The following is a 20,542-nucleotide window of genomic DNA, read 5'->3' on the forward strand; positions in this document are numbered from 1 at the left end:
GGATAATTACATGTTTTTTTTTGTAACTGATGATGACGCCACATTTATTTTATTCATTTACTTTGGAATAATGTGGAACATTTCAGATTGACAAAAAGTTGACACAAAGTGATGATTGCCACTGAAAATGTAATAAGCATATATGAACTGAAAAACAAACCAATAACTCACATAACCAGACTCTTAAAGTGGATGGGCAAATTTCACATACAAAGATGAAAATCCTTCTAATTTAACCACAATCTCAATCATAAAAAATCTTTTCAGGAGGACTCAAAACACAGATGCCATAAACCTCACAATAAGTACCAAAATTATTTTCCTATGGTTTTAAGCCAACTACCTCTTCTTATGCGCTTCATATTGCTGGAATTCATGCTCTTCTTTCCTTTTTGTGTTTTTATTTTACATACACGTCTTCAAGTATGTAATCTCATATGATAGGACGTAATTGTCAATTTACAGTGCTGTTGGCCTGTGTTACTTATGCTTCATAACTGAATATTACAATAAAGTTATATAAATAATAGACTTACAAAGGGTCCAACATGACAAAATCAGATCAAAGAAGCATAAATTTGACATTTATGATGCTGCCATAAACAAATGCCTTGAAAACATTATCTGATGATTCACATTAATTCTTGATATGAGGACATAGCAATATAGTAGTATTGTTAAGCATCATCCTTTGTCAATTATTTTAGCAAGAATCTACGGGAAATGCTTTCAAAATTAAAACTTCTGTCTATGTGTAATAAACGTCTTCTAAAAGTGGATACCTTTTTCATTGTTCTTGCTCTTTCTTCTTGAGCCTTGCTGCTATAATTGTCTGTGCTACTGAAAGAGCTTCAGTAACCTGGGTGGAAACATGTGGCTCCACTCCTAAAAAGCTCCACACTTTCCCAGTTGTGGGACTTAAAATAATCTGGTTAGGAACGGAGGCGTACAGTACACTGTCCCTAATCTGATAGGTCCCACTGGACAAAGACCCTCCGATTGTTGGCTCTCCAATAACCGTAGCTCGATTAAGGTCACTCATGGCGCGGGCAAATAATTCAGCTGGTGAGCCCGTCATATGACTTGTCAGGATGACAAGGTCCTTTGAGGATCCATATCTTTGACCCCTAATGTGAGAAAATGTCATGACTTTAGTCAAGGTGTTGGTTGCACGGGCATAAATGGTGTAGAGATGCTGTGGTGGTTCAGCGTCAAAGAAATACGTGCAGAAGAGGGGAACCGCTGTGGAGTACCCACCGGTGTTGTACCTCATATCAATTATGAGGGCTTCGGTGTTCACCATCTTCTTCCACACTGAATTTAGGAGCTGTGGTCCAACTCCTTTTACCACTTCTATGTCCAGCATCATGTCAAAGCGCAGATAACCAATGTTACCTGGCAAAACCTCAGTTTTAAACAAAGATTCAGCTATGTATCCAAACTCTTCTGGTGAGGGCATCTTCGGGATGTCATGAGGTGACTCAGGTTCAACATCGCAGTGGAAGACGTGAATGCGGTGATCACCTGAGCTCTCCTGGAGATCAATTGTCAGTTGAGATGCCAAAGATTCAAAGTCGACCACTGATCGATACAGCCCCTCCCTCCATTTAGTTAACAGCACCTGGCTTACATTTATTGCTACTTCTTCAATTGCATAGTGTTGCTCCAGCAGTTCCCCAACTCCTGCAATAAGGGTCCTGAGTCCCTTGTGAAACTCCATAACTTCATAAACACGGTCCAAAGCTTCCTCTGCCAGTACAATGGCATCAGGGACAACACCACCTCCCAGCCAGTATTCCCCATTGTTGTCTATAAAGTTTATAAAAGGGACAGTTATGGCAATGTCTGTCCCTTCTATCTCAAATGTCTTTGAGTGCATGAGGTTGCCAGATGTAATTTCCCCAACAACTGTGCCACAGCTTAAGGACTGTATCAGGTAAGCAAGCTCTTCTCCAGTGCTTGCAGTGTGGTAACTTGCTAGCACATAAACTCCATGTCTGGAGTTGTAAACTGGCCCTGTAGTCTTCGAAAGAGATTTGTGTTCTGTTGTTGTGTTCTTAATTCGGTCATTTATTGTGAAGAAGTTCTGTTTCTGGGAGCAGTCGCACAGGTAAGACAGCATAAGTGTCAAAGAATTAGAGGATCCACGTGTGTTGTATCGTAGATCAATGATCAAGTTATCAGTGTCCTTGAGGGGTTCCCAAATCTTTTGAGCCATGAGCTTTTCCAGTTCAGGTACAGCAGAAGTCTCTGCTAATTCATCAAAACGAAGATACCCAGTATTACCCGGAAGAACTTCCACTTTGAACACTCTGTTAACGTATGCCTTTAATAATTCCGTATTATCTGGTATTGTATAAAGCTCATGGTCCTGTTCTATACCAGCATCATCATCTTGCATGTATCTGATAATTAATCGAGGATCTTCAGATGCAGTCTGGAGGTTCTGGTTGAGTCTCACAGCTAAGTCCTTCTCTGATCCTACAGATAATAAGTCTGTTGACTGCAAATGTTGCAGAAGTGTTGAAACTCTGTCACTGAAAGCATATGTATCTCTCATTATGTCCGAGATGATTTGCATAATCTTTGGGATGGCATACCTCAGAGCCAGAAGGGATTTGGCCTTTGAGACAGCTTCCTTTGCCAATACATTGATTGTTGGCGAAACACCGCTTACTTCCCAGCTCTGGCCTGTGATTGGATTAATGGATCTTGCCACGGGAACTGTTATGTAGAAGTCTGACTGAGCAATTCTGATCTTTTGGACTTTTACTGACCCACCAGCTGATCGTTCTCCCACTATAATGGCTCGCTTAAGTTTCTTTAGCGTGTATGCCACAGCTTCAGCAGCCCCCATTGTGCGCCTGCTTGTCAAAATAATTACATCCTTCTTCTTACCATATCGTTTCCCTGGTATTGATGACATGGTCCACAACTCCTTGGTTGTGTTTGAGGACCTGTCATATATTGTGTCAATATGAATGGGGGGCTCTGGATCTGAAAAATATGAGATTATCACTGGAACCCCAGAAAGTTCTCCACCTGTGTTGTACCTCAGATCAAAGATTAGCGAGGATGTCTGAGCCATCTTGTTCCAGACGTTGTCCCACAGTTGAGAGCCAGCCTTTGCTACCGTCTCTTGATCAATAATCTGATCTATGCGTAAATAGCCAGTGTTGTTTTCCAAAATATCCACCTTAAAAGAGTTTCTCACCAGCCGCCTCAGTTGATCTTTTGAGAGCGTCTGCAGTACTGGCGGCACAACAGGAACAGGATTAGCCTCATATGACACCGTCAGTCGTGGATCCCTCAGGGCTCCTTGAACTCCAGCTGTGAGCAAACTTGCGAGGGTCTTCTTGTCTGAAATCTGCAGGATTTCTCCACTGGTGATAACTTGTTGGATGGCTTCCTGCATCCCAAAAAGCTTCTCTGGAAGACAGTAGTTCTGCATAAGAATCTTGGCAATTTCTAATATGAGAGCTGGCTGGAAGGATGAGGTAACAGGTAGAGCTGATAGAAGTAGTATCCACAGCAGGGGTGATGTCCGTTGGTTTGTCATGACTGAAGTCTCACGAGGATAAAAGATCTCAAGCGTCCTGTCAAGTGAGCTCTGTTAGTCTGTGTCCAGAGATAAAGTATTTTTTAATGTTTTTTTCCCACAAAAACATACAGCATAAGAGGATTTAGTCTCAAATAAACCCTTGATCTCATTATCTTTTGTGATTCAGTCAGCACGCAAGAGATGACAGAATGGAAATTTTGTCTGGGTCATTCTATGGCTGACATAATTACACGATCTCTAAAAAATGCCACAAAATTTGATTTGGATGGGGGAAAAATACCAGCCAACCTGGCATGGCAGCTGATATTATTACAAGACCTTGATCCAGGAACATTTTCAGCTCAGACGAAATGCATCTATGTGGATCTTGTTTTCCAACACCACATGGTGTTCAGTTATTTTAATCGCCTTAACTTTTAATGCCCTTTCACGCCTTACATAATACAAGCCTGTCTGTGCCAACACCTTGGATGCTAATCATGACACAAAATTCTGTCAAATATTCTTTTGTGTGGACTTTGAGTTGGGTTCGTCATCTGAACAGGTAAGAGGATATATACATTAGACTAAAGGGGCTTAACAATAGAGATAAAGCAAGATGTCCTACATCAAGAAATAAGTGTTCAAGAATAAAAACAAAAAAGGGATGTTCCAATCTGGACACCACATTTATTTTTTGCCTTTAAAGCAGTTTTAATCTATGCATGGATTATCTAAAGAGGTCACTACAGCTCAGAGATATTTTTTGTTATTTTTTTGGCTCTCCTGTGTTGAATCGGTTGTCTGAGATTAGAATTATTTAAGTAGACTTGCATGAACTAAAACAGTTGTCTGCCTCTTTATTTTCATAAGAGACTAGAAAATTAGCTCAGTGGTGAACCCAAAAACATATTTCACTGCTCTGGTCACTTCATAATATCCTTCAAGGACATTTAAATCTAGCCAAAATGACCTCCTTACTCATTCATGAGCTTTCTTGGAACCATATGTGTGAGGGTTTTTTTTTTTTTTACATTGTCTGATCTGAATTTCTTGTCAATATTCTTCAATTATACATAACAATTTTTTGCAAATAATGATATTCAAACAAATTTGAAATGATCCATGTTTAATCAATAATTCTTCATTTCTTTAAAACCAGATTTATTTACAACTGACATGTATTTTTATAGAATAACAATAGGATGCTTAAAATCTTCAGTATGAGAACAGCTTATGCATTGGCGTTTCCATTACCAATGTGTGCTAGACTTTGTCAATATTCTTCTACTGTCGAAAAAACACAATTTTGCAAATGCGGTGTTTCCATTAGATAACAAATGCAAATAAAATCACACTTGAATAAGTTTGTTCACATGTTAAGTCATTAAAAAACATGTCACGACATCATCCTCCAACTACTTCCTGGTGTCTTTTTCTTCTTGCTTTGCACCAGTGGCAGCATCCAGTTGTTGGTCTTGTGACGTATGTGATGCAGAAAAAAAGTATTTCTATAGCAAATTTGCAGAATAAACCAATTTTGATACGGCTCGAAAAACCACCTCAGCACCAAAACGTTTTATTGAAAAACGAGTTGTTTTTTTTTCCGAAATTGCCATGTTTCCATTATGCAAATTTATTTTTTATATGGTAATTATATGGACAAGGGAGATGCAGCTACTGGCATTTTTGGGTTTTCTCTCTGGTGCTCTTCCTCCTGCTAAGAATGAGGTAGGAATAAAATGTTACCTGGACTCTATGCCTTCTTTTATGGGGAGTGTGACTTAAACCACATATTTCGTGAAGCCTGCTTCTGATTGGCCAGTTTGCACCTGGCGATGACTCTTTCCCTCAGAGCTTCTGATTCAGAACTTAGACTGATGGCCCTGTTTAGATGAGCAAAATGGATTGGTTTGCATCTTACTGTATAAAAATCTAATTCCTGTGTAGAGGGCCTCCATGATTTTTAATTTTGATTTCATGGAATGTGTCCTTTCTCTTGGTGCTTTGCATACATTTAAATGGTGATGGCCTGGGTTCTGATGCTATTCTTAAACAAGATTAATTATGGGCCCCAAATACAGGATGTCCAAGTATTTGCACAATCATGTGTCCTTCCCACTTCTGATAAGCTGGTGTCACTGACTTTAAATGTTTACAAATCTAACAGTATGTGCAATAAAAACTGAAACAGAAACATTGGTGAAGGGCCACCCTTTGGAAATGACTCCAACAGTGGGAATTCCTGTAGGAGGTCATAGAAGAACATCCAAAGTACCTCCAGGAAACGAATCATAGTCAAACATGGGGTGGTGTAATTTTATTTTAATGTTGTTTACATTACCTTTTTTTGTAAAAGTGGTGACATGAGAAGCAGGAAATGAGATTGAAGACTCATTACAAATTTAGGGGAATTTTGAAGCAAAACTGTATAATTTTATTGGTATAATCGATTAGAGACAAACATCCATCATCCATGTATAGCTTAACTTATTCAAATACATGAAAGCAGTTATTTACAGGCTACTGATAAAGTTCATATTACTATTAAACACATTTCTATTTACCAGTTAATGTACAAATTGAGCCGTTATGATGCCTAAAAATCAGTTATTTAGTATTTACCCTTTCACTTTATTATTGCTACTATAAGCTTTTACTGGAAGTTGATAAAAAAAAGAAACCCCAAAAAAACAGGATTCTTGTCAGATATTAAATACAACCTCAGATTAAACCCTACAAATGAGAACATGCTCATACCTCTGGCAACTTTTCACATTTTGACACATCAAAGCCACAAACTTTAATGTATTTTGAGATTTTTATGTTATAGACCACCATAAACTACATATTTAATAAATTGAGTCCACCTGTGTGAGATCTAATCTCAGTGTAAATCCATTTCTGTTTCTGGCCTCAGTGGTTTGTTAGAGAACAGGGAGGAAGCTTAGGTTCAAAATTTAAGGGTTAGGTTCCAGATTAAAGTCCTGAACTGTGAACAATGTGACCACTGTTCAATGTAGATATACAATGTTCTACCTAAATCTATGGTTCATGTGTGGGGCAAAGATTTTACCCAGAATCCTGAAAAAATATCATCTGCTCAGTGAAACATGGCATAATTATCCTCTGGGGAGCCTTTTTAGTCAACAGGGATGAGGATAGTATTGTTGACAAGTCTGAGATACTTAATGCAAAAAGTGTCTGTGTTTTGGTTTCCTGCAGCTTGGTGTCATTTCAAATGCTAGAAAAATAATTACTTACCAATAATGATTCGTTATTTGAATTTAACAAAAAGGTAATGGCAAATGAAATCCAGTGCTGAAAGTGCAATCCCTTAATTAAAGGAGTGTTGAAGACATTACAGTGGAAACCCATCTGTTTGAGGTTCAGTATTTGTGGATTTTTTTTTGTAGAGATAATCAAAAAATATTCAAAAGAAAATGTAGCTTGAGAGACTGATAAAGCTGCATGTCGACTATTTCAATGCTACTTTAGACGCTATTGTGTTGATATAGAATACCTTAACATCCCTCTTAGGGTAAGCACAAGTCAACAGCTGCTTAACCTTTAACCTTTCTGGCATAAACTGTGTTTAAAACACAAAAAAAATCCACCTCTTCCACCTGCTTTATCCCAACTCTTTTCCCACTACCTGCAACCGCACTCCGCCACCTTCATTTCCTCATAAAGGTATCTGATAGTGATGCGCCCGTTCTCTTTGTACATGACCGTTATGGGGTCCAGTTTTATGGGCACGCAGCAAGCCATGTTGGCCTTCTTGGGGTCCCTGAGGTTCAGCAGCGTCTGGATGATGGCGTGCCTCGACGGGGTGGACTCGTCCGTCAGCGGGTAGGAACACACCCCTCGGCACTCGAAGGCGTCGTACTCCGGGGGCGCCACAATCCAGCTGTTCCAGCCGATGTCTTTGAAGCTGACCCTGAGCGAGGTCCTGCGGCAGTACTCCCCGTCCGCCTTTCGTTTTGTTCGCCGCGGGCGCCGAACGCGGGGGGTCTCGCGCGGCGCTCGATGGCTTCTGTCCCAGTCGGCCCCCGTGTGAAGGAAAGGATCTTCCTCATGGAGGGCCATCTCTCTGAGCTCTTTCTGTCTCTCCCTCCTCCTGCTGTTAAAGTCATCTGAGAAGATTATTAAAGCAGCTGCGGAATCGTCTCCGACAGACGCGCTCATGTTCAGACAGCCCGCTCCCTCCTCTGCTCTGTCGCAGGCCTCCCTGTCCACCGCTACGTCGAGTGCTGTCGCGCCACGGCCGGACCCAGTCCCGCTTCGAATGGCTGCCGTCACATCAAACGTGGCCCACGTGCTCTGCGAGGCCGACACGTCTTCGCTGTCCAGCGGACGTGAAGACGAGGTGGAGTTGTCGCCGTTAGCTTCGTAGACTTTGACTGCGGCTTTGAAACTCTGCGACGTTACATTTGACCCGGTGTCTGGGAAGAAGAAGAGCTGCAGCTCAGCGGTGATGATCTGTTCGTGGCTCGGGATGCTGACGTTGAACTGCAGCCGGAACCTTGACTTTGGGCCGATTGTCATGACATCTATTAAAGATACCAAAAAAAGTTTATTTATTTATTTATTTAGTCTGTACAAAAAAAATACTAAATCACATTGTGCATTTATTTTATTTATCAAACACATTTATTTACTTATTTAGATTTTTATAAAGAAACACATACAATAAAATGAACAAATTAATCCCTTTTTAAATAGACAAAAAATTAATAAACCAGACCATCTGAAAATATTTATTCATTTGTAGATTAAGCATGAAAATTAACAAGCAAGTCAATAAATATTTACATTTTTATGTTGAACGATTTTTTCAATAATTTTATGTCGAATTTTTATTTTATTTTAATTACTAAATGAGTAAATTAAGAAGGAAATGGGTGCCAAAGTATGAAACCAAATAAACTCTTAAGTAAATATTTAAGTATATTTTTTTGCTTGTTTACAGAATTCCAAAGACAGCCATATACTTCTTTAATGTTTTGCATTTCTAAATAACCATTTCTCAATAAGTATTTCAGAAACCCAGAAATACTTATTTATTTGAATTATAGACAAGTAAATAAATAAATATTCATTCAATTTATATTTATTTTGTACTCTTTGTATCTTTACCATCTTAAAATTGTTTTAGGTGAGGCTTCTGACTTTTTTTAAACAAAGTTTATATCAATTGAAATTTGGTTCTAAAACATTTCTTGAACTTTTAAGTTGGTAACAAATTTAAAATGAAAAATATAAACAAAACAACAAAAAAACACTCCCAGCTCAATCCCACACTCCAGAATAACAGCTTCTCAGTTTGCAGCTTCCGTTGCCCCTTCACCTTTCACCTCCACTTATCCTTTTTTGACCTTACTTTGCAATTTACTTTCATTAATTTAACAAACTTCTTCCATGCCAGTATTTTCTCAGAGTAAATAATATTCTCCTAATTGTGTCTAGCAACAAAAAAACAACCAACAACAATGGTGACAATTCACTACATCTCCATTTTTCTGGTCTTGTTTGCATCAGAGATGCAGAACGCGTCATCACTGTCGGTACCTTGGACTGCGAAGCTTCTTATGACATCAAACTGAGGGACCGCCGACCTGTTTGAGGAGTACTTGTTGTACAGCTCCACCATGAACTGAGAAGGTGAGATCTTACGATCCTCCTGTGGAACGGCTGAAAGGTTGAGTTGCCTCAGGAAACCTTCCTTCATGCTTTCCAAAAAGTCCTCCATTTGTGACTCCTTGTCTTCTTCCTCCAATACATCCTCATACAGCTCCAAGCGGAGCCTCTCCAGATCTTCGCTTTGGGAGTTGTTACTGAGAGGCTTGCAGGTGCAGGAGGCGATGGAGACCACCAGAGTCACGCACGTCTGGAGCAGGAAGGTCCCGGATATCTTCATTTTGATAAAAGAGTTTTAGCAGGCGACGACTTTAGCTTCTGAAGTGAGAGTTTGCGGTTGGAAAGTTTGAAAACAGCGTTCCCCGGCACAAGAATGACGGTCCTGTTATCCGCTCCCATGCTCCAAGAGTAAACAGAGGGCCTGGCGTCAACCAAAAAAAAAAGTATCTTGGCCTGCTTATCACCATCATTGATGCCTTTTTAAAGCTCCGTTATCTTCTGGAGGCTGTCTGCTAATGAAGACACTGTAAACACTCCACAGTGATAATGAGGGAAGCACTGGAAAATGTGAAGTTTTTGACAAGCGGACATTTCCACATAGAGCCTTTTTCCCAGCTTCATATTCACATCAACCAGAGAGAAATAGCTGGAGGAACATGGCACCTCGTAACAGGTTCCAACTTCTTCTTCTGAAAAGTGTGTTGAAACACAGCAGACGGATCAGGGATTAAGATGATGAGAAGATTAAAACGGTTCAGGTTATAAACGGTATCGTGAGCCTCACAGACCAGAGTCTAAAAATGAAAAGAGTACGACAGAAGCACAAACTAACTTACCAATACGGCTTTCCAGCTAGACTGACAGGGTGACAGTGAATATATTAATGGAAACGCACAAATTTTGCTTTTCAATAAAATGTGCTGGTGCTACGATGAGGTGTTTTACTGGGGGTGCGGGGGCCCAAATCGTAATTGGTTAATTTAGCAAAACTGCTATGGAAACACTTTTTTCTACGTCACACAAGACACATTATTACAGGAAGTAATTGGAGGATCAAGTTTTTTTAATGACTTATTGCATGAATTAACTTAATTACATTTATTATTTACACACCGCAACTGCAAAATAGGTTTCTTTTTAAACGTTAACGTTATATTGACAAAGTTTTTTGCACACGTATTTAATGAAAACGCTGCTGTAGAACACATTGGTTTTACATCTGATAGTAGGAGAAATGTATGCTACAGATAAAAACCTCATAAAAGATGGCCGCCCAGGTCAACTGAGAACTCATTTCAGAGAAGAAACCAAAAGGCTCATTATAATTCATCAGAGCAGAAACATGAGAAAATGGGCAAAACTTTATGGCGCAAGAGTACACTGTTGATTCTACACCTTTGATCCCAATATACAGGTACTATTCAGATTGAATTATTTAAATGATTTATTCATTCTGATCAGATGAGACTATGACAAAACTTTTTGGCCTACATTTCTTTGACAGGCAAAACTAACTGTACCTCGCTTTGAAAACAACAACCTCAATGTTATCAGCAGTTATGGACTGTTGCACTATCAGCACATCGGATGGATTTATCAATAGATGGAGGTTTTTGTGAAGGACACCTCTCCCCTTACTCTTGTCACTTAGTACTTGGTTCACGCTGAGCTTTTTAAAAATGCTCCCAATGGGTCCTTTTCAAGATTTTTGTAAGTTCCCCTCTATGGAGTTATTCATTCGTGAAAGGAGACAACAAAATGCAATGGCACAAGTATAGTAATTACTGCAGGCATGGAGGAAAATTAAAGTGAAAGAAAAAACAACATGAGAAATGTGGGTGGTGTCGTATGTCAACACCTCAGTGAAGTTGGCCCCTTCTTCAAATCAGACAAAATTGGTGTCAGTCAACTCGACTACGTTTGTGCAGCAAGCATTTTTGTTTGTGCTGCTTTGGCTTTGAAGATATTAATGGAAGTTTAAAGGTCAAAAGACCAATTTCACTGAGGTTTCACTGTAACAAGATTTGATTGTCTCCAATAATTATGTATTAGAAGGAGATTGTTATTGCAGTGAATATATTTAAATAAATTAACCTACAGATATTCAGATTTTTTTTATTATTTTAAAACAGACCCTTGTTTTATGTTTTTAATCTAAAATGATTTACAGATTATTTCCATTTAGAATTCAGGCTGCTACATTTCATTAAAAATATCTTGTATTTATTAGATTATTCTTGTTTTTGCATTTGAATGCAAAAGAACCACAAGAGAAAAAATTTAGTGTCCCACACTATGCCGTACTGTCTGTACTAACAAAGATTCACTCAACTCAGCATGCAGGGTGCTTAAAGCTAAACGTGAGTTTGACTTAGTTTTGATTACTTAGTTAATAATTACCTGACCAACTGGAGTGTTCTTAAATAATTCAGTTTAATTCTGGGATACTAGAGAAGATCCTTAAATATATTAAATATTGGCAATAATCTTAAAAGAAGACAGTTATGTATTGGGAAAAGAAGCGATACAGCAAATCACACCTTTGATTCCAATACTAATGAACTATTCAGAGTGGAAACACATCAAAAGCAATATGCACATTTAAAAAATTGCAAGAATTGATGTTTCACAAAACTCAAATAATTTTCCACATGTAGACCCACATTGCACAAGCTGTTTTTTTTTTTTTAGTCTATTATATAAAACAATAGTGTGCCTGGAGCTTCATGCTTTCTTTTAATGAATGGGTTTCAAGCTGGGGACATTGTGTAATTTGGGTTTATGGTTTGTTTTAAATATAGTTTTAACAGATCTAAATTCACAAAAATATTTATATTTTCAAAAATCCCAAAAACTATAGATAGGAATAAACTGCATACGCTTTGTTTCCAGATTCACACTGTAGTTTCAAACCGATTTGTTCAAATGAAAAAAAAAAACAATCACAATCCTCACTTAATTCATAATAGTATATTTAAAAAAAAAAAGATATTAGAATTATTAGCTTTGCAGTCATCAATTTTATGTAACGTCAACATTTACCATTGACTGTATATACAAGTCAACCTTTTCTTCCATAAACTTACCATATAATCTGTTCAAGTATACACGCTACTGTAATACAATTTAATTACACTTTATAGTCACATACTTGTGAATACATACATTGGACATTTTAGTTATTGTTTAAAATCCATTATTATTTTACACATCAGTACCTGTACAAGTTTGTTTATGGACTACATTTGAAAGGAAATCTGGAACAGGCGCACCAAGTTTTTCATTCCTCAGTTCACCGGCTTGCACAGCAGAGGGCAGCATCACACAGTTTTCCACCCCAGGACTCAAACGATGCAACCACATAAACATTAACATGCTTGAACAGTCAATGGAAGACCATCCTTTACACGAAAAACACAGAAACAATGCTATTGGAGCTGGTTTTAAGGAGATTATGATGCATTATTCATGATAAAACAGCACCACGCCACAGAAATGACAACAGCTTAACTTGACACAAGTTGAGCATTCTGCAGCTTCAGTTTCTGATACTCTCCATAAGGTTGCAGCTTGTCAGCTTGACTAAAAGTTGAGTTCTTAAAATGAAAGATGAAAGCCAAGAGAGGAAAGCTGCTGAAACCCAGCTCGTCTTCAACCACACACAAATGGCTAACAGTGGAGTTTCCTGCACAGGGTCTGAAGTGACCCTTCAAAAACCCGGTCCACTTGAGTTAAGGCTTAAAGTTTGAGCTAAGACAAAATCACTTTGGATATTTTGCCCAAAAAAAGAGCCCTCATCAACATCCAGGAAGCCAACAAAAAAGATTTGAACATGTTTTTTAAGGGAACCGCCTCAGCCTTTCTTTAAGGAATGTATAGATATAAATGAAATCAGAATAAGTGATAAACATTAGCTTTAAAAACTGTTAATAGAGCAGCATGCTTTAAGGCAACGTTCAGTCAGGTCAGAAAACAAACAAGAACAATTATGATTAAAAAAGAAGGCCATTTCTCAGTTCTTCCCTCTGACGTGGTTTCCTGCACATTCAGCGTCAACAGTACAGACTTTCTCTCTGTTTTTCAATCATCACACTTCTTGGAGGACTGGGTGGTCCTATCGACAGCCGCATGTATCCACGGACATTCCAGGGTAGACCTTCAGAACCATGTTTCTATCCGGGTCCAGGAAGAGGACACTGAGGGAATTCATCTTGTCTGGAACGCAACATGGTTCCGGGATCCCTGGGACGATTCCTACAGCTCGGACGATACTCTGGATGGTGGCATGATTAGAGGGATGTGCCAACTAAAGGAATCAAGTGTAGAAAAAAAACAGCAATTAGCACTTAACTGAACAACACAGAATTCCCAAAATAAGCATCTAAAATACACTATCACAGCTGGGGGCAAATCAAGGATCTATCTTCTTCCTCTGTTCAGCAACAGGTCAACTCTTGGACTCAACTGGCATTACAAGAAGTTCTTAAGTCTTAAATGCTTCCTGTTGATATAATCATCGCCACCCTACCACCCAACAGATAATTGCTTAAATAATAAACCTCTAGAGAGACTTTATCTTAAAGTTCCCATGACTTACTTTAGGTATGGGGAATCCACATGTCCCGGCACAGTAGTAGGCATCAAAAGACTTTGGTGCCAACACCCATTCACTCCAGCCAATATCAGTGAAGTCCACTCTGAGGTAGCGTCTGGAGCAAACCCTGGGCTCGCTCCACTGTCTCCTTCTCGCCTTTTTCATTGTCCGTTCATCAAAATTTAAAACCTGGGGCTTGTTCATGGCCTCACTGCCCACCTGGCCATGCTTTCTCCCATTTTTGACTTCAGCTTTTGCTTTAGCTGGGAAGTACGTGTTTTGCCAGAGTTCATGGTTTTTCAAGGTGCTGAAATGAACCTCTGGAATGTCATTGGTTTCAATCTGGAGCTGTAGCTCTCTCCGGATCCTTGAAGCCGAAGTGGAGGCTGATGCATCGTCCCCGACAGGAAAAGGCCCATACCTCTGAAGTGACAAGGCGACACTGTTTGGCTCGTCTATAGCTTGATCGTCAGCATATACCAGAATGTATGGCAGGTTGGCCGGAGACAGATGCTCATGGCTGAGCGGACCTCTCTGTTGAATCCCCACATCAACCTCCACAGTGATTACAAGCTCACTGACATCCTTGGCCTGTCTCACCACTGTGGTAACATCTCTGGTTTGCCAAGAGCCTTTCTTTAGAGACATAAGACTAATGTTTCCAAGAGGTATTGCAAGACCCAAATTTGAAGAAGATCCATAGAAAAGGAGCTGCGAGGAGGGCAAAGGCTGGACTCCGATGGTTAGGTGACGAGGCTTTCTCAAATGCCATGGCCTCTGATGGTGACGGGGCCTCTTGTTAAGGAAGTGGAAAGAGGCAGAAAGGATGATCTCTGAGTTTTGAATTGAAGACAGATTGAACTGGAACAACTCTTTGCCGTGCAAAACTCCTGAAAGAAATGAAAAGGCAAATCAGCAGGATGGCAAGAAAATTCTCATCGACTTGAAAATCACATGTGACAGCTACTGTTGGATTGATTACTGGTGTCAAAGTAAAAAGGTAATGCTTTCAAAATTACTACATTTTTCTATAGCACCATTCATATGGTTTAAATACTTCTTAACGACCTGCCAGAAAAAGTCCCAGACTGACAGCTGTATCGAGTTAGAGAAAGAGCAAGGGATCGATTCATAAAGCACTGCTATTCTCCCACCTGTTACTTAGCACCGCCACCCAGCTAGCTAAAAAGACTAATCGACTTTTCCCTTAGAAAGAGATATTTGGCACTCTGGAGAAATTCCACCCCCCAAAAAAACACACAGAGAGTCACGGTGCATAAACTAAAGGAGCATCCTCCACCCCTCTGAAATCAAGACTAAGAACACATGTGTTTAGAACTGCTTTTCAACCATAATAAATACATTGACCAACATATTTCCTGTGTGCCGATGATTTTAACTCTTGACAAGATTCAATGTCTGTTAGTGGTATTCACAATTGTTGAATGTATTTTGTGTTTTTATGTTTTTGTGATGTAAAGCACTTTGAACTGCCTTGTTGCTGAAATGTGCTATACAAATGAACTTAATTGAGTGATGCAGGTTACATTCTATTTTTTAAGCAGCAGCAGGAATAATTGTTACTGTTTAAAAATCTGATAAAGATATATATATTTTGGTTTACATTATTGCTGTAATTGTAATAGCTGTATTTTTACTTAAAGTTTATCACAAAGTGAGAATCTAACGGACCCATAGCTCAGCTCTTTCTTAGCTGCTTTTTTCATTTGAGACAAAGAAACACAATCAAAAATCTCTTTTCACCTCAAACGGATATGCTCTTAATCAGATGCAAAACCTAAAGTGAGCGCTTCCTGGAACCTGTTATCTGTTTTATCTCGTCCTTTGTCATCTCTTCTGACAGGTTTGCGGTAAATGAGAAACAGTAACCAGAGAAAAACCCCACTCACCACAACATGTTTCTCAACACATCTGAGCGGAGTGGCATGGAAAATATTAAGCGCTGCACGGTTAAGTGCTTGCCTTATGCATGACCAAAAACCTCATCCCTGATAGCTATACTCTTGAAGTTCAGCCTCGTCTCCCGCACTTCCACCACAGTCTGAAAGACAAACATTGGACTAGTCCAGTAGGTCTCTCGCAGGCATATGGAAGTGCTTATTGGAGAAAAAGTTATTCCTGAGGCTTTACTTTTTTTTTTTTTTTTGGTGTGCAGCCGGTGTCTGGCTGTGATAATAGGCGCTTGTCTAACACCTCGGCTGCTACATCTACTGAGGAGGTAACAGCATTTGACTCTTTAAGTCGCTCTGTTCAGTAAATCATAACGCAGTCGGAGCACTGAGGTGAAGACATGTAGCCCGAAGGGAGGCTGGTTACTGCTGTGAGATGGACGGTACATCAACACTCAGTGTTCATGGCCATAAAATACAACAACGAAAAAAAAAAACAACAAAAACAACTAACTTTCCACAAAGCATTTTGATTGCACCTTTAAAGTCCAACTTGACCCTTTAGGTTGGTACTTTTATCCTTTAAAGTGAATGCAATTGTGCTTAACACACCTTTTAATTTAAAAACTAAAACCCAAGATGAACTTAATTCTTAATCTATACTATTTAAAGCATAATTAAGAATAGATGCTTGAAAATATATATTTCACTTATTTCTGGAATCTGTATCTGTATATAAATGATCTGCAGCTATTTTTTCCTGGGTGTGATAAATGGTCAGATTCACGCTTTGTCATTTAACTTTAGTGTACTTTGATGAAATTTTGTACCACAAACAAAGTAGCACAAAAATTGTGAAGTGGAAGGAAAACAGTGCTTGGTTTTAAAATAGTTTTTACAAATAAAAAACTGAAAAGTGTGAATTTTTATTTACACCAACACTCTCTGGAGCTTTGAGGTGACACGTGTTGTGAATTGGTGCTGGATAAACTAAACTAAATCGATGCAAATACAGCTGCAAGTCCTTCAGGACTACGCCTCTACCTGCTTTGCACATCAGGAGACTGAAAAACTGAAAAACGAGTATCTGTAAACAGAAATGTTAAAATTTTGCCACAGATTCTTACTTGGATGTAAATCTAGACTTTGACTAGGCCGTTGCAACACATACTTTTGGGCTAAACCACTTCGTTGTACCTCTGGCTGTATGTTTAGGGTCGCTGTCCTGTTGAAAGGTGAACCTTCGCCCCAGCCTCAAGTGTTTTGAAGCATCCGCAATATTTTCATGCATTCAGCTCTATCCGACGTCCCCACAGTGTGCTGCCACAGGTGATATCGGGTCAGGATTTAGATCTAAGCCAAAAATATCAAACTATTTGGGATTTCTATAGAGACCAGGTTTGCTTAGAGCACCAGTCGTAGTTGTCCAGATCTCTGCAGCTCCTCTAAAATTACTGCATCTAGTCTGCTTATTTATTTATTTTTTTGATTGATGCCTGGTCTGTCAGTCAGTTCAACACTAACTGTGCTAATTTCCATTTTTCAGATAATAAATTGAAAGTAGTTAGTTTGGACTACCCGCCACTTTTGCCTGTTTTCCCTGTCTAAATATTTTTTTAAATGCATTTTTAGTTACCAAGACTTCATAATCCATCGTAGTTGTTGTTTCTGTTCAATCTGGAAAGACTCAGATGGAGAAAAAGGAACAATTAAAAGATTTAATGACAGGAATGAATAACAGTTCTTTGGCGCTCGGGCCCCTGCAGCTGATTTGAGCTGAGATTTGATGTGAACTCAATGAACATCCCGATAACTGATTAGGGATGCTCTCCCCCGGGGCCCCGACACTGGTGGTGGAGGTCAGGAAAGGGTGCTATCCTGGAGAGCCGAAGGATGTGGGTAGAGAAGGGGCGGTGGTGGATTGAACACAGCTGGGAACCGGCTGATGGCTTGGGTGTGGATCCTTTTATGCAGAGCTTGATTGATGATTGGACGCGCCGGGTGAGGACCAGCGCTGAGGTCGGAGATGAGCATGACGCCGATGGGCGAACGGAGGAGGCGGAGTCTTCCAGCTTGAACTTTCGCTATTAGCTCCATTTGTTTTGTTTCTTTATTCTGGATATTTAAAATGTTTTCCAGATCCGCTGTTATATTATATTTGTTGAAAATGGTCTCAAATGACAATATTACATTTTCTCGCAATAATTTCTGAGACAGTTTATTGTCCAGTAAAATGCGTTCCTGCGGCAGGCCTGTCTGTGACATGTTCAACGCTTGGAATATTATTTGCATTAATCTGCTTTAGATTTCTCCCTGATGTGTCTGCTGTGTTTGGTCTTCATGATGATGGTTTTCCTCTAAAGCTGCCTCTACAGCCATCACAGAGCCAGTGGAAGGATAAATAACACACGCACTAACTCTATTTACTAATTAATTTACTTCTGGAAATAATTTGCTGCATTTAATTTAGGAGTATCAGAATAAAGGAGGTTGGCAACTAATGTACACTGGGTTTTTATTAGTAAATAAAATTTGAACAATCATTTTCCTATTCATAATAGTGTGTTGTGTCATTTTTGTGTTTTTTCTATCAGTTAAAACCTCATAAAATATGTTAGTTTGCGTCTGTAAGATGAGACAGGTTGAAAGGGAGTGAATACTTAGGAAGGCTCTGTAAACAGTACATATTGACATCTTCAGTGTTTTAAAGAAACAAATGTTGTTTCACAAAATCCAATTAATCTAATTCACAAAATGAACAGAAATAGGTTGGACCAGGAGTTCACCGATAGAAATGAATGCGTGAATCAGTGACTCACTCGGGACAGCTTTGAAGCTCCTCACGGTGTTTCCCGCCGCCTGGCTCCGCGGCTCCTCGCTGTACCTCTCGTACAGCTTGAACATGTTGACGGAGACCGCGTCCCGGCTCGCGCTCTCCTGAGCAGAGACGCGCTCATCCACCTCCGGCCGCGCGCCGGCAACTTGACGCGCGAGGTGAGCCCCGCCGGGCGCGAGGATCACCAACAAACTCCAGATGTGAAAAAGCCAAGTCGCCATAAGTGACGATCTGAGGGATGAATGCAGTTAAAGTAAGGAGAGTGAAACACGGAGCTGCGTGTTTTCAGCCAGACGTCCAGCCGGTTTTACAGATAATAAAGCTCTCCGCGGCTGTCTCTGCTGTGGGAGGAGAGCCTGGCCCCGGAACCGGCCCGGCCCAGGCGCGTGCATTAAGCGATGCTGCTGGATGACAGGCGGTGACGTCTTCTGAGCGCACCGCCAACAAGAACCAGGCAGCCCATTAGGTAAACTGCTGTTCTTAGGGACTGGATGCAAATAGAGCTCCCATTGGGCTCCTGTCATTAGCTGCTTTTCATTAACCGTAGCAATGCGCAAATTGAAATTACGAAAATTATTTAGCTTAATGGAAACACGCCAATTTTAAAAAACCCTACATTTTTCGATAGAGTGAAAGTGGTTTTTCCACCACATTGAAAGAAATGTATTTAGCAAAACAGCAACGGAAACACTTTTTTCCGCATCACACAAGTCACGTGATCAACAACCGGATGTCACTACCGGTGAAAACCACAAAGAAGATGAGTGCTAGCTAGCCATGGCAGATTTCTGAACATATTTTATGTAACATTTACATAAATTGCCATGATTTTTCATACTGCGTGAACAGGCTTATTCACGTGTAACTCCAGTTTCAGTTCTTATGTAATGGAAGAACCACTATTGCCAAATTGTGTTTTTTCAACATTAGCAGAATAGCGACAAAAATTTGCGCACACTTGTAATGGTAACACAGCTATTGACCGCTTTGGTTGGCCATAATTATTGTTCATCTTCACTTAACATTTATTGCTATTTGACACTTATTTTTGAAATGTGATACAATATTTAGGAAAGTGTTAGGCTGGTAAAACCTTGTGCTATTTGCTTTGTACAGAAGGTCTGGGCTCATGGCTACTGAGACACAATCAATTACACAGTAACAGGTTTTCTGCTGCCGCATCATTTAATTCCATTACCAAAACGTAATATATAAAAGAATTACAGGTAACATATTCATTAAAGCCAAATAGTTTTCATAGCTTTAAAGAGAAACTTTTCTATCTATTGTGATTGAAGTCTCTCACTGGTTAACTGAGAAGAATTCGACTTTTTTTTTCTCCTTAAAAGAGAGAAAGTTAACAAACAAGCCAAAACTAACTGGAGAAACGTCTCTGTCCTGTCAGTTTCCACACAGATATTTTACACTACATCAATTTTAATTTTTCCTAAAAGTTTACAACTGAGTATTGGATTTCATCATGACAACATTGACTCCATGTAATTTTACACTTTCCACCAGCTAGCCACAGTTTATGTAACTTCTAAGAGTTGTAAAAACATGAGATCTTTGCATGTAGTTTCATTGCTGGTTCCAGACTTCAGAATCAGTACAGTTTATGAGCAAAGCTTCAGCTGGAGGAGAAAAGACATTGGACGCAACATGACGTGTTCTTAGCTTACAGCGGGTCATATAAATATGATTTTTTCTGAGTAGAAAACCAACAATAAGTTTAGACAAAACTTGTTCAGCTATTGTTTAGACTTACCTTATATACATTTCTCATTCTAATCGCTGGATTCTTTATTTTTACAATAAGACATTACACTGCCCTCATTCAAAACTCTGCCCTCTACCTGAAAATTAGTTTTTTCTCAAAGAATATCTCTGCATTCTTTGAGCAGAGAATATTCTCTTACTGTGTCAGGAAACAAATAGAGGACTATTTGTTTCCTGACAAATAGTCCTCTATTGTTTCTGAACTTTCCTTCTCGTATAGATTTAGCTTGCTGAAACTATCA

General features: G+C 39.4%; 3 protein-coding genes across 4 annotated transcripts; all 3 read right to left on the reverse strand.

The window, feature by feature from the left end:
- Positions 1-787: 787 nt before the first annotated feature.
- Positions 788-3,559, reverse strand: irbpl (interphotoreceptor retinoid-binding protein like). The gene has a single exon (XM_088001042.1). The coding sequence runs from the start codon at positions 3,557-3,559 to the stop codon at positions 788-790; it is 2,772 nt and encodes a 923-aa protein (XP_087857168.1).
- A 2,287-nt stretch (positions 3,560-5,846) lies between these two features.
- Positions 5,847-11,986, reverse strand: gdf2 (growth differentiation factor 2). Of its 2 annotated transcripts, XM_088016526.1 has the most exons (3): positions 9,482-11,986; positions 9,113-9,431; positions 5,847-8,094 (listed from the first exon to the last, which is right to left on the reverse strand). In XM_088016526.1, exons 1-3 carry the CDS (start codon positions 9,578-9,580, stop codon positions 7,193-7,195), a joined length of 1,320 nt encoding a protein of 439 aa, XP_087872652.1. In that variant the 5' UTR covers positions 9,581-11,986; the 3' UTR covers positions 5,847-7,192. The 2 variants fall into 2 exon arrangements, with proteins under 2 accessions (XP_087872652.1, XP_014853462.1); XM_014997976.2 differs by having other exon boundaries at positions 9,113-9,553.
- A 150-nt stretch (positions 11,987-12,136) lies between these two features.
- gdf10b (growth differentiation factor 10b) lies at positions 12,137-18,868 on the reverse strand. The gene is made up of 3 exons (XM_014997971.2): positions 18,505-18,868; positions 13,779-14,665; positions 12,137-13,487 (listed from the first exon to the last, which is right to left on the reverse strand). The coding sequence occupies exons 1-3, from the start codon at positions 18,740-18,742 to the stop codon at positions 13,296-13,298; spliced, it is 1,317 nt and encodes a 438-aa protein (XP_014853457.1). The 5' UTR covers positions 18,743-18,868; the 3' UTR covers positions 12,137-13,295.
- Positions 18,869-20,542: the final 1,674 nt, after the last annotated feature.

The sequence above is a fragment of the Poecilia mexicana genome, unplaced genomic scaffold, assembly GCF_051168715.1.
Source record: "Poecilia mexicana isolate PSO_F unplaced genomic scaffold, ASM5116871v1 scaffold_19, whole genome shotgun sequence".
NCBI classification, from domain to species: Eukaryota; Metazoa; Chordata; class Actinopteri; order Cyprinodontiformes; family Poeciliidae; genus Poecilia; species Poecilia mexicana.

Excerpts from the sequence above, each read along its gene's own strand:
- irbpl (XM_088001042.1), bottom strand. The coding sequence starts at position 3,559 with ATGACAAACCAACGGACATCACCCCTGCTGTGGATACTACTTCTATCA.
- gdf2 (XM_088016526.1), bottom strand. The coding sequence starts at position 9,580 with ATGGGAGCGGATAACAGGACCGTCATTCTTGTGCCGGGGAACGCTGTT. Across the intron at positions 9,432-9,481 it reads AGAAGCTAAAGTCGTCGCCT|ACGTGCGTGACTCTGGTGGT; the intron begins GCTAAAACTCTT and ends TTCCTGCTCCAG. Across the intron at positions 8,095-9,112 it reads AAGAAGCTTCGCAGTCCAAG|ATGTCATGACAATCGGCCCA; the intron begins GTACCGACAGTG and ends TATCTTTAATAG.
- gdf10b (XM_014997971.2), bottom strand. The coding sequence starts at position 18,742 with ATGGCGACTTGGCTTTTTCACATCTGGAGTTTGTTGGTGATCCTCGCG. Across the intron at positions 14,666-18,504 it reads GAGCTTCAAAGCTGTCCCGA|GAGTTTTGCACGGCAAAGAG; the intron begins GTGAGTCACTGA and ends CATTTCTTTCAG. Across the intron at positions 13,488-13,778 it reads GTGGATTCCCCATACCTAAA|TTGGCACATCCCTCTAATCA; the intron begins GTAAGTCATGGG and ends TGATTCCTTTAG.